The sequence below is a fragment of the Telmatherina bonti genome (assembly GCF_933228915.1).
Source record: "Telmatherina bonti genome assembly, chromosome: 2".
Classification (NCBI taxonomy): domain Eukaryota; kingdom Metazoa; phylum Chordata; class Actinopteri; order Atheriniformes; family Telmatherinidae; genus Telmatherina; species Telmatherina bonti.
In genome coordinates this window covers 20984548-20998761 of record NC_136620.1, presented here as the reverse complement: position 1 = coordinate 20998761, position 14214 = coordinate 20984548, and the positions used below count along the sequence as shown (strand labels likewise).

The window sequence follows — 14214 nt, the reverse complement described above, 5'->3', positions numbered from 1 at the left end:
TCTGGAACATTAAGGCACAGTCTGGTAATTAAATCTAATGTTCAGCCTAAATCCATTTCATGTTGAAAAGCATGATGTTCCTTTTCCTGTACAAAATGTCCCACTCTGTATCCCTGGAGGCCCAATAGCAGGCAGCTAGTGAAAGTTTTACACAGCACAGCACATTTCTCACCTGTACTGCCACATCAGAAGGTCCAGGACCTATTACACAATTTGCTATGTTCAATGTTGGGTTCCCCTAATTAACTCGGTCCCTAAGCATACCTGAAAAGAATAAAATAAATAATTTATTATTATTATTATCATTATTATTATTATTTTAGGCAGTGGAAAGATTTCAGCATGAAAGAACAGTTAAGAAATATCAATGTACCATCAAACAAGTGCAGATTACACAGTTTGAAGTTTGGAAAGTTATATAATGCATTTTTAGGAGATTAACTACCAGTTCTCCAAGGAAAATAAGAATGAATAGGCTGCTGGGAACTCTTGGACAGCAAAGTACCTCAAAAAGTAAGCAAGAATCAGCTATATAAGAGGAAAGAAGGCCAAGTCATCATGCCATATGTCTTATTAGTCATCACATACCGTATTACTGTAATAACCCGGCCAAAGCTAACAGAGTTCATGAGTCCATGTAGATTAAGAAAGTGACTAATATGAAGAAGTCCCATCAGTGGCCAGAAAGACAGCACATGTAAACTATGAGTGCTGAACACAAGAACCATAGAAACCAGTCTTCCACACAGGATCACCGATGAGGGGATGTGCAAACACCATCCATCATGACTCAACATGGTTGTCAAACTTCACAACAACAAAGAAGCTCAAAAAAAAAGAAAAAAAGCCAGGGAGGAAATTGAAAGTTGAAAAGATGTAAGAAGAGGAGGCAACAGTGGTGCCAGATGGCTGTGACCATCAAACTTTGAGAGCAGCTCCAACATCTTCAGAGACGACTGTTTAAAAAAAAAAACTGTCTTTTTTTACAAAAACAGTAAACAAAAATTTAACTGTATACTTGAAAAGATGAAAACATGGTAACTATTGTCTATGTCTACAGTGTGTATGTGTGAAACAACCTGATTACATAACCATGGAATGATGTTTAGTCTTGGGTCTAGTTGATATGAGCAATTCTTGGTTCTTTTTATGGCAGACTTGGCAGTGACTGATGTTGGTACAGACAGCATTGGAACTACTGCAGGACAGTTAGTTCTTGCCAGTTTTCCACTCAGTAAGTACCATGAAATTGTTAAATGAAGCTGCAAAATGTGATCAATCTTCTTCATTTCCAGTTAGTTGTGCAGTTACATCACATCTCACTAAAATTTTGTTTAGGGGGTCCATCTGCTTTGGTGTATACTTAGATGAAGCAATTCATACTACAAAAATAGATATTTGTCAAGTATATTGGTCTCAAGTGGTATGACTGGATCCCTACCAACAAGTTTAAGTTACATAACTGGTGACCTAATGTCTAAATTTACTATAATGTACCTGCAGGAATCACCCAGTGAGATCTTTTACAAGAGATTACTGATCTCTTCTGAATGTTAATTTTCATGTATTAGCTCTGATTTGTTAAAACAACTAAACAAAAAAATTAATAAATAAAATTTTATAAAAGAAAATTTAAAAAACAAACTGGTGACAGCGACTTAAATAACTCCTGTATTTATGTTGGCTATATCCGATTTTTTTTTTTTTTTTTTTAAGAGAAAGAGGTTGTTTTATACCATCATGTTAAATCATTTTTGTAGGGTGAACCCCCAACAGTAACTGAATCTCAGGTGCTTTCTCAGAGCCTGAGCTCATCTAAATAGACCAACACAAAATGAACAACTGTGCAGTGGTCCAAAAAAACAAAACCCGGAAGTCTTCAAAAAATATTAGTTAGACATGGTTACCCGTCCTATTAGTTGTGTCACCATAAACTTAAGATTGCTAGGAGACATGCCATAATGTAATAGCTCTTCCTTCCATATTTGTCCCTCTGTTCTTTATTTTCCATTTATTTATCACAGTATTGGCATCGAAAAGTTGTATTTCTGCTATGACTATTTGTTTCTCTTTGCTGTCCTCTCCGTCTTCATGAAGTTGGGGCACATGGTTGCCCTCAGGTTCTGCAGAGGCTTTTCCCTTCCTGTAAGAGGGGATTTTTTTTCTTTCCATGGTCACCCATCGCCCTGTGCATGCTAAGGATGTGGGTACTACAAGCAATCGACTGATTTTCCTTAGCTGTACAATCTATTTTAGGAATTGGCTAGTAAGAACAATTACAATTTGGACAAATGAGGATTTGTTTTAATTGGATCAAAATGAAGTGGATTGATTATGCCAGTCAAGCGCCCTGAGGCGACTTTGCAGAAATTTAGTACAAATAAAGTGAAGTGAAATAAATTAAGAAAAGCTGGAATTCTGCATCCTCTCTCTTCAGAAGAGAACTATTCAGCTCATGGGTGCCAAGAGATCTTCTGTAAAAGTATAAAAGTGCGCAGCAATATATGCTGTCATTAATATAGCATCTTTATCAGGGTAAATTCTGCTGATTTCAGAAGAATATTGCCAAAACACATTCTGCATATTTAGCAACAGCCTGGATTCATCATACTGAAAATTTAAGAGTAAACTGGTTGGACTGCAGTCAACACCTGTTACTAAAATATTTTGGGGGCAGTGTAAAATAAAATATAACTATTTATTAATGATAAAACTTATGAAATGAAAAATACTTTATTAATCCCCAAAGGGAAATTCAATATATATCAAGCAACATCACACAGTAATTTATAATGGGGCACAATTTACATCAAACGGCAACCTTGGACAAAAGTAAAGTCTATGCAGAAATGCCAAAAATTGCAGCTCCCCCATCATCCACTAGGTCCTGGCTCCAAAACAAGTTCCCAAAGGCTTAAGTGCAGTTTTGCACTGGATGGCTCTGGGCATGTTAAAAATTTCAACTTCACAACAGAAATTAACATGTTTACAGCCTGGTTCAAAAAGACATTTTAGATTTAATGGTTTATCTCCATGACAGACCCCATCTCTGCATGACCTCTTTGCCCATTTTTGTGTGTTCTGGGAGCAATGCCATGTGTGACACTGTTGAGGAGGCCACAGTGGGAACCGGGCACCTAGCTTTACTTCAGCTCCATGACGTCACCTGTAGCACACTACAGGTGACGTCATGGAGACTCCGTCCATCCTTTAAATATTCAGTCGATGGTTTACTCATCTGACAGGAGATATTTGCAACAAACCCAAAAGATCATAAGAAATATATTATATCTAGATGTTTTTATTCATACAGACTGAAACAAGAGTAACAGGAAATGTGTTAGATGCAATCCACTAATAACATCTAGAAGATGTTTTACCATAAGAAAAAAGGAACAAAAATAAGCTTCATGAATGGCTTAATTGAATTCTGAAGTAAACATGTTTCAATAATAAAGAAAAATAAATAGCAGTATTTCACTAAAATTCTGATTTCTTCTTAGGCCACAAAAATACATTTAAAAAAAAATAAAAAAAATCGCCAAACAACAAACAGCAATAACAACAACAAGAATTTTGAAACTGCGTTTGGGCTTTCATGTCTTTGAGATCAACCAATTAACATTCAGGCTGTTTAAATACACAGAAATACTTAGATGAAACAAAAACAAGTCATTTCAGAAATTTTAATGGGAAAAACAAACTTCTAAATGATTACTTGAGTGCTTCTGTAGCATCTTCTGGAAAGGAGCTGATGAAATTGTTCTGTTTCAGTGCTTTTTGAGTAAAGGGTTTGTGTTTTGCTTCTGAAAAATTCTTCACCTTTAAAAAGCAGGTCTTACTCAAATTGACAATTAAATCCAGTTCTGCAAATCATCCAAGTGGCCACTTATCCCTCTCTCTTACTTTTAATAGCAGCTATGTTCTCTCCAAAAAGCTCTCTGTTTTGAGCAAGACACGGTCATTAACATTTTTGACAGTGTTAAAGTGGACGCCATGTACTGTCTGGTTATAACAGACTTTCATAAAGAAACAGCATGCAGACATTAACTTCTTAGACAAAATGTCCAATCTAATATGACAAAGTTTGGCATAAACAAATCAAAACAGATTTGGTTCAAGTTATTCATATTTAGAATCAGGACATACACGATCTTCATCCATTAGAGGTTAGATTTCTACCTTGGAGGCTCCCTGCACAAAACAGAAGGAAACATGTTTCCCTGGAAAAACTCATCATGCATTAGATTTGTTCACAACTCAGCCTGTTTCTTATGACTAAACCACTGTAGACTCTTCCACTTGACTGAGGTGAATCTATGGTTGTTTGGTTGTGAATCGCATCTTGGTGCCTGGCCTGTGGCCCTGTGGCTCTGGGTGGATTGTTCTGAAGGTCAAGTTGATCCGTGGGCCCCTGTCATGATACTCTTTTGCCACTTGATGCTGGTAAGGGTAGAAAAAGAGGGTCATGGTTTTTTTTTGGGTTTTTTTTAACCACAAAGTACTTCAAGCTTAAAAAAAAAAAAAAATTTTCCTAATACATTTATTTTCCAATACAATTTAACTGTCTAAAGCCCAACACGACATTTTATATATACAGTTTCTGACACATTTTCTATTGCTGATTTGCTCAAAATCCTGTTAAACACAATCTTAAACAATGTTAAACACACCTGTTAAACAATTTGTCTTTTACCCCTATTATATACCAAGAAGCAGAAGACTACACCATAGTAATTCCAAACACAGGCATACACGCTCTTACATGTACACCAACAGGCACGCACACACTCTCTTTCATACACACACACACATGCACTTTCCTTCTACACTCAAATCTAAAAAGGAGATAAAAGGTCTTTGTTTTCACTTCAATTACAAAAAGAAAAACCAAGAAAGACTTTAAAAAGTTGTGAATTCTTTTTCAAACAAATGAATTACTTGAAAAATGATCACGACTTAGATTTAGTTAAATATTTGGTGCACTTTTCTACAAAGCTTCCCCTTCTGAGCCAGATGGTTTTGCTGGGCTGCCTTTGAATGCAATAACAGAGGGAGGATTAATGGTTCTAATGATCTTCTCTCTCTGGAGTGCAACGTTTGCCGAGATACTGGGGGTGGTGTCACTATAAAACACCTGTGACCTTATCCTTTTTTTGTTTTACACATCAAACTCCTTTCACTCTGTCTGTCTTTATTCTTCTGCCCTTTAAGCCATTATTCTACTACTACAATGGTTTAGTAGGGGAAAATGGTGGACTTGAGAATGGTTGACAGCCCAGGAAAATCATATTTTCATGTTTTTTTGGTGACAGGAAGTGAGTGCATACTTATGGTTTTGTATATACACACCAACACAGTCACTGATGCTGATGGCTTTTGTCACCATTCATTATTGCTTTACTTCGAGATGTTTCTTCTGTAATGCCCCCTTTTTCTGTAAATGGATCACATACATTTAAAATATCTATATTCCATAAAAATATAAGTAGAATACTTGCCTTTTTATATTACAAGCATTTTTTTTTACAAAACAAGATCCGTTTTCCTCAGATTGACATGCATGAATCATTGTCTGCATCTTATGCACCTGAATTTTTGCCGTTTCTGTCACACAGAAATATTTTTTAACAATATGGGTTCATTTTTTTTAGCATAAGTAAAGCTTTTATCTATTTTCCAAACAGAATATATTTTATATTAATAAAACTCCATTTTTTGTCATACAATATAAAATACTTTTACTGCCAAGTGTGGCCCATGTTATTCTCATCAGACTCAAACTCTTTATGAAACACTAAGGCTCTAATGTTATATAAAGTAAGTTAATGTCTCTGATTGTAATATAAATTACACTCGTATCAAGCTGAAGCTCTTCTCTTCACTTCAGGATTCTTCATCTGGGAGCATCAAACAAATGCTCCCATATCACACAGGTAAAATGAAGTTTTAATCTCATGACTATTTACAATAAAAGTGCAAAGTTAGATGAGGGAACTGCTTATATGAAAAGGACTCTTGATAACTGTGAAGGACAGTGGAGAACAGTTTTATCTGGTAAATGTCACAATTACAGACAAGTATTTAAAAATGTAACTGTTACCAAACTGGTCCAGCACAAAAAAACTGAACAAAGGCTTGAAAGGCTCTCTAGAAATTTTTTTTTTTTGTGCTACTAACAGAATGATTATCATTATATAACAGGATTATAAACAATTATTAAGGGAATCTACAGTAAGGCTGTTTCTCTGTTGTAACAATGCTTCTGAAGAACAAATCTTACACTCTTGGCAAACCCGTTTATTTCTCTTTTGAATAGGACCACTTTTGAAAAATACGTTTGTGAGATGAGTAGCAGAGTTGAGGATGAGGGCTAGATCCATGAAAAACCTTTATTTATATTTCAACACAATATTTAGTAGTTCAATGATTTTTGAAAAATATAAATGTTGGTTACAAATCATAAATTTCAGCTGGAACAAACTTTAGATTAATCAGTTTCTATTTAAACAACTCTTGTAACAATAAAGCTTAGTGAAAGTCAAACAGTGGAGGAGACATTCGACTTAAAGAAAATCAGACAGACACTAACCATCCACACACCATTGCTTTTTTCCTGTTCTTGGAGAATTGATTAGGTAAAAAGTTGGCACTTTATGTGTGTTGATTTCTTATCCTGCAACCAATCCTGCTCCATGGCAGGTTAGGTTTCTAGCATCCCAGTAAGAAATAATAACCAAAGGAGCTAAACTTGATGTTACTTAGACCACCAATTTTGCTCAGCATAGTAAAGGTCCAAGTGTGAAATAGATCACATAAATCTGCTGCATTTGGACTCTGTGACCTTTATGGACTCCCCCCCCCCCCAGACCTCTACGGTAATGCACATTGCACATATTTGTATTTGACAGCCGTGCATGTTTGAAAGATACAAGCAGAAGAAAACCTATTAAACCATAAATAAAACACAGCGCTTATAGATGTTTTTAAAAATAAATTTTAAGAAATTCTAAGACAAAAACAAGAATATGAAGATGACAAAGAGCATTAATTCCACCAGAAGATCAGATTGGGGATACCCACCTGCCAATCATCCTGTGTTGCTCCTTCCATGAGCAGAAGAGTCCCATGACTCAGAGGAATCCGAATCCGCTCCACGTAAGTATAGTCACCGTTCTCTTCCTAGAATTCAACAAAAATAATGACAAATGTTCACAAGTCATCACAGTAACAAAAGCTAATCTTTTTATAGAATCATAATAAAATGCAAATACATGTCAACTGAACTAAAGAAGCTTCTGCTCTATAAAAAAAAAAAAAAAAAAAAAAGTCAAATTTGACAATAATGATACAGAGGTCCTTCATTATTTTTCTGAGACTAAACACAAGCTGTTGATAATGCCTTTTATTCTATTTAATTTGTATTAAGATTTGTACATCAGTTTTGCATTTCCTATGAGGCATGTACTGGAAGTAAAAGAAAGTTTTCCAAACTGTGAGCCAACTCTTTCTAGACCCGAACAGAGACTAAATAGGTCAGAAACAGTGGCTTCAGATTACATGGGCCACAGTAAGCACTTTATATTATTTAAATGCTAGTTTTAGAACGATTTAAGACAATATTTAGATATTCATAACTCTGAGGCATAACATACAGCATCTATCCTTATGTAGAATATATTTGAAACATGATGCAGCCCCTGTTTAAATACAAACATGCAGGTTTATGGAGTTAAGTAGACCATTTTCTCACAGGTGGAGGCTGCTTGCGGAGGCTGAAGACTCTTGTGTCACCCAAACTGAGTGAGGCTATGGTAGGTTTGTCACCCAAGGAGGCCTCATCGTCGCTGTGCCAGCTGATGCTGTCATGCCCATCACGATATAAATTACACAGCAGGGAGTTGAAGCTACATCCACTCATCTGCTCCACTGCATTGCGAAGGGTTACCAGCAATGGATGCCACTATCAAGAAGGAAAATAAGAAAAACTTATGAAAGCACATTTAGGGATTAAACACCACTGAATGAAAAGGGTCACAGTGAAAGTTAATGCAACAGATTCAAAATGATAAAACAAATGTACATACAGAAATGAAAAATAAAAAAAAACAAAAAACAAAAAACACTCCAGCATAAAATAAAAGTCAGAAAGATACTGTGGGACAATATGTTCCTTTGCATCATGATGCAATTATCTGACCTCTGCGTTGGCAGGCATAGTGGAGCGAGCATACGTATATGGCAGCTCCCCGTACCAGCAAGTCAGCCTGGGCTCTTCATATGCCTCACCTAGCCGCCACACCCACACCCACACACCCACACACCCACACACACACACACACACACACACACACACACACACACACACACACACACACACACAATATTAAAGCCAAAAGTAGTTTTTATTTCTATAACTTCTCTTTAATCAGATAAGTCAATAATGAACCTTTTTTTTTTTTTTTTTTTTTGCAATGAGTTGACCCTAAGGAATTTAATCAGAACTACTGTGTTAATGCTGTTTTGCATGGCAATCATCAAAACAAGTAAAAACATAAAAAAAAATTTAAAAAAAACCTGTGAGATCACTGCAGAGACTAGAAATATGTTTTGGGATATTTTTAGAATAGCGCGCGCGCACACACACACACACACACACACACACACACACACACACACACACACACATACATACACACATACACATATATATAAGAGAAAGCAGCTTTATATGACTTCAAGTGAGAGACAAAAAGGATCAATCCCTATGATGCATTATTAACTGAACAATAATCACTTCCAGGAGTGAAAATGGAGAAAATTTCTTCTTATTGTTTACCTTCCCAGTGTGAACACACAGATCCAATAATCATCTTCTCTCAGCACAGTTTATTTCAAGCAGAAATTATCGTGTAAACATCTTAATCTAAATCTAATTTATCTGTGTCAGTTTGCCTCTGTGGGTCTGGGTGCATCTTTCTTTCTGTAGCAACAACTGGCTCTCTTCCAAGAAACAATTCTCAGCCATTAGTGTATTTTGGCTGGTCTGCTGGTGCAGGAACACAATGAAACCAAAGCAAACAACTTGATCAGTCATTAGTAATAATGGGACTGAATTATTCTGGGCCTATGGAGCTAATATTTAGAAATATGCATAGTCATTTGTCAGCTGTCGAAAGCTATAACTATTTCCATAAAAAAATGTTATCAGAAGAAAATTCTTTTGTTTAGAGTCCTGAGATGCCTGGAAGAATTGCGTTTTAAAAGGCTGCTTTAAAACAGGACAGGATAAATAAATCTCTTCCATCACCCAAATGTCAGGTGACTTTGTTGACAAACTGAAGAATGATGAAAAAAAGATTACATAATGTGTCTATGGGCAGTGTTTAGAAATTGCAGCCCTCGTCTGCATCACACTGTTTGTCTGCCATGGAGCTATCACAGAATAGCACACAAGATGGATGAGAGCCAGCTGAGAGAAAAGGCAATCCCTGAGACAAAGTGTGGCTTCAGCTCAACATGCTCATTGTATATAGTTTGAGTACAATGTGCAAGTCTTTTTTCCCTTCTAACTGACGTATCAGTCGTTTCAAGTAAATACAAATTACCACCATGCATTGAGAGAAGCTTGTGAAGAACTTGGAAATTTTCTCACAGTATGTGTGTGTACTAACTAATGAGTGTACAAACTTAATAAAACTTACATGAATACAAAACAATGATCAATACATAAAACGTAAAACCATCAACAAATTTATATTTAATATGCAAAATAAAAACCTCTAGAATATGTTGACTGTGAAAATCTAATGAAACAAAATTAAACATAAGAACAAGTAGCTGCCATTTGACCTTTGGTTTAGAAGCCACAAGCTCGCCCTTCACTGTTTGCATTGTGCTTATTGTGAAGTAGGTGGCGCTCACCCTGTCTGTAGTTGGTCTTCTGGGACCAGGGGAGCTCTCCTAGCAGTTTACTAAACATCCAGTCAGCCTCTTCTTGGGAAATAAACCCAGGACGCAGACGTAGTCTGGATGCATTGAAAGAAAAACAAAAACAAGGAGAAAAAAAACAAGAGTACTTGGTATCACTGAAAAACAAGATGTTTTCTAGATTCATGCTTATATTAAATCAGACCTTGTCAAATCACAATGCTGCTAACATAAGTTTATTAATAAATTGTAGATTTTTTATATATTACAATATTAAAATAATGAACCTGGCCCTTATATCAAAAAGGGTATTTAAAATCTTAAAACAACAAAATCACATGACTTATTACAAAATCATTATTCAGTGAAGAAGACCTTTATTCCTAAACCAAAAAGCAGAAGCATGGAAAAAAAAACACCCTTTTTGTTTCATAGTTTATAAAACCATCTTTTGCAGAAGTGTTTTTAAGTTTTTCAAGACATAAGTGTTTTGCATGGCTGTGTAGGGATTTTGGCCCACTCTGAACAGCTGTCTGACATTTAACTGAGCCAGTGCAAAATATTCATTCTTTCCCTTTCTTTGCTTTTTTGACTATTGTCTATAGGATAAAATTGTTTAGTTTCATGAATTGATTAGAACAAAACTTTCTGATGTCAGGTAGACGGCCTTGTATTTGACTCTTAACATACTTTGTTATATAAAGAAGCTCATAGCCAGCACAAGGACTGCAAGGTGTCCAGGATCTGTGGCCAAAAATCAAGCCCAAATCATCACCTGTCAACACCATGCTAATATGCTTTGTTAAGTTTTCACCAAATATTATATGCATTCATACCAGACATCTCCACACAGAAAGGTCACTGTTCAAACGTGCTCCGGCCGAAGCTCAAACCAGCTACCTTTTTGCTTTGAGGTCAGAGTGCTAACCACTACACCACGGAGCAGCTCTGTTGTGCTGCTTACTCCAAAATGGCATAGCCCCAAAACACTCCAAAAGAAAAGTATGTAGCTGCTGTGCAAAAATAAAATAGTTGTTGAGTTCACTGTGTCAAACTGACTTTAAGGAAGACTGGCACACATAAAAATCAAAGTGGGTAAAAAAAAAAAGACTATTCCACTAAAAGACGCTACTCCAATTTTTATAATTGAGTGTGTAACATATAAGAGTAACTCTGTTGCGGTCATAGTTTTAGAGAGCAAGAAAGAGAGAAAGCTTTTCGTAAAATCAATCCCCTTTTAAATGCAAACAATCCAAATAATTACAATTTTTTTTTTAGTAACAGACAACAGATTTTGTCGAACCCCAAACAATAAGACATCTAATTATTAAGAACTTTACTCTTTTAAGTAACTGAATAGAAAACTAATTTTATGTGTAATTACTGCCATCTACTGGACTTAATTTGCTTAATCTTTACAACACAGGATAGTTAGGAGCAATGCTACTGTAGTTTTAATATAAATAGGATTTATTCTAATGCTTTAATTAGATTGAACTTATCATTTATGCTTTCAAATGAAAAATACGAGCTTTAATAACACTGTACTCACTGGGATACTCCTGATGGTCCATGGCTGATTTCATAATCACCCATTTTCCTGTCAAAAGCACACTTATTTAGTTTAGTTTCCCTGTGTTTACTATAAAACCAGGTTAGACTCCAAAGGATCATAAGATTATAAAACACAATAATTGAAGAAAAAGTCAATCATTTTTAGAGATATACACTTAGGTTAGCAATGAATAACTTACTCTATCACCCTTTCTGGTGGAACGTCTCTAACCTCCTGCAATGAATAAAATGCAAATGAAGAGAATCAATAGTCTTAGGTTTATAACCATACAAATTGCAAAAATTGATATAACAGTTTACCTTGGTGGGTTGGTGAAACTCAAAGGTTTTAGAGGTTTTCTGGTTACCAGATCCCCAAGACCCAGAGACTGTGTTAGCATTTTTTGACAGATTATTGTTTGGGACTATAGGTCTACCAGCTTAAACAAAGAAACAAGAAACAGAGAAAAACAAAATCACTTGACTTGCAGTGAATGAGTTAAAATCTAAATCATTTTCAGATTTTGTGAGAGACATGCATAAGGAGTTGCATATGACTCAATATAAACTACACCTTAAATTACCTGTTGGACCTGACTGTTTTGGCATTTGTTTGGCCCAGGAGCCCTGGACTCGTGCACGCTGACGCTTATCTGACATCACATCAGTTTTGGGGTATCAGAAAACTGATGGGTTCATCAACATGGAAACAAATTCCCCATTAAGAAAAAATAAAATCAGCACAAGCTGTCTTCCATCATTCCCAAGACCATTTTTTATCATAATAATCATAACAAAAACAACAACAATAATAAAATGAATAATAACAATAATTATTATCGTCACTATTATACTAAAGTGGTAGGAGGATTTCTATGTATTCCTGCTTACAAAACACCTGACTCCAATTAAATGGAATTAGCAGCCTATCGGGTTTGGCACAATGACTCATTACTTTAAGCCAGGTTTGTTGGACCAGGAATACATGGAAAACCTGCTGGATTATAGCTCTCGTAGAACTGTAATGAGAAACCCAAGTCTCTGGCTTCCTGTGAGAATATGGGATCTTTTTTAACACTCTTGAGAGGGAAAAGTTTATCAGTGTCATCCTGTCCTCCCAAATCAGTAACATATAAATAATTGTACGTAGTATTATTACCTAATGTGAATTTATGTGTTATGTGTGGAGACAATTTTTAGTTGAGGTTCTGTCTCGTCTGGTGGGGTGATTAGTTATGTGCGTTTCTGTATCACTTTATAACAAGTTTTTTACTTAGCATGTGGGTTTAATGAATATGAACTTTGTTGGTTCCAAATATTTTCATTTCTACACTCACAGTAAACACGGTTGTGAGTACTTAAAAAGTCTGCCCATCATTAGCTATATGATTTCGGAAGCTTTAACTTAAAGAATATCTGAAGAAAAATACCAAATCTTTTCTTAGTTCATTTTAGTTAAGATTAACCTGTTTGTTCAGTAGCCTAAAGGTGAGATAAACCAAGGCTTAAAGTTAAATTAAAACTACAAATAAATTACATTTTCCACAATAAAGTATTACGGCTATAAATGTGTTTAAGTTTAACAAACATTTTCATTAACTCACCTAAAATGCCACTTAAAACTTGAGAGTAATGAGGAAACGACGACCAGTTAACTGGCAGCCATGACTAGTGAGTTACAGAAAAACGCGTCCTACCGCAACACACACTTGAAATGAGTTCCACCCCGTCTTTTGCCTATATAAGGAAGGGAAAGCAAGTTCATTTGTATAGTAGATTTTATGTACAAAACAATTTAGGCGTTTACATAAAACATTTAAAGCATTAGACGGTTCTTAACAAAGAACTGTATTATAAATTATCTTTTTAAAAAATGTTTGGGTACATTCGGTTTTCTGTACATGTTGAAGCTTCATTTTTAGCTTAGGTTTATAATTTTTAATTTTATTAAACTTTATTCCCTACGATGGACTGGCGAGCTGTCCAGGGTGTACCTTGCCTTTCGCCCAAAGACTGCTGGGATGGCTCCCCAAACAATAAGACATCTGATTATTAAAAACTTTACTCTTAAGTAACTGAATAGAAAACTAATTTTATGTGTAATTACTGCTATCTACTGGACTTAATTTGTTTAATCTTTACAACACAGGATAGTTAGGAGCAATGCTACTGTAGTTCTAATATAAATATGATTTATTCTAATGCTTTAATTAGATTTAACTTATCATTTATGCTTTCAAATGAAAAATACGATGAGCTTTTAATAACACTGTACTCACTGGGATACTCCTGATGGTCCATGGCTGATTTCATAATCAGCCACAACCCTGAATTGGATTAAGCGGTTAGGAAAATGAATGAATGATTGAAACTTTATTCCTCAAGCTTGCATTCCAAGGTTCAAAATTGCTTGTACATTAGTTTGTTTCATTATCGTTTGCTAGCCATCTCCTCCACATGAACTTGAATTAATGTTTATTGAAAGACAACTGGAGTCTGGATTTTGGATGATGGGGGGGGTCTATAGTAATACCAATTATTTGTCCTTGACTTTTACTTGCCAGCTATTTGAATATAAGGCTTTCCCTTATGAGCATGGTATATGGCAGTGTACCAGTTCTTTTACTTCTATTGCAGCAATGCCAATACTTTAACTGGATCTTGTATTTGTGTTAAATATTTTTTTCTTGATGCTATAATATGCATTGGATGAAAAAGCTTGCCATCCAC

At 35.5% G+C, this 14214-nt stretch overlaps 1 protein-coding gene across 1 annotated transcript; it reads right to left on the bottom strand.

Moving 5' to 3' along the window:
* Nucleotides 1-2869: 2869 nt before the first annotated feature.
* On the bottom strand, nt 2870-13163 carry alkbh3 (alkB homolog 3, alpha-ketoglutarate dependent dioxygenase). Its single transcript, XM_079248007.1, has 10 exons — nt 13089-13163; nt 12069-12170; nt 11806-11924; nt 11685-11719; nt 11483-11530; nt 9925-10028; nt 8201-8289; nt 7754-7963; nt 7084-7182; nt 2870-4443 (listed from the first exon to the last, which is right to left on the bottom strand). The coding sequence occupies exons 2-10, from the start codon at nt 12142-12144 to the stop codon at nt 4318-4320; spliced, it is 906 nt and encodes a 301-aa protein (XP_079104133.1). The 5' UTR covers nt 12145-12170; nt 13089-13163; the 3' UTR covers nt 2870-4317.
* Between the last annotated feature and the right edge of the window lie 1051 nt (nt 13164-14214).

Excerpts from the sequence above, each read along its gene's own strand:
- alkbh3 (XM_079248007.1), bottom strand. The coding sequence starts at position 12,144 with ATGTCAGATAAGCGTCAGCGTGCACGAGTCCAGGGCTCCTGGGCCAAA. Across the intron at positions 11,720-11,805 it reads AGTTTCACCAACCCACCAAG|GAGGTTAGAGACGTTCCACC; the intron begins GTAAACTGTTAT and ends TATTCATTGCAG. Across the intron at positions 7,183-7,753 it reads TCCGCAAGCAGCCTCCACCT|GAAGAGAACGGTGACTATAC; the intron begins GTGAGAAAATGG and ends GTTGAATTCTAG.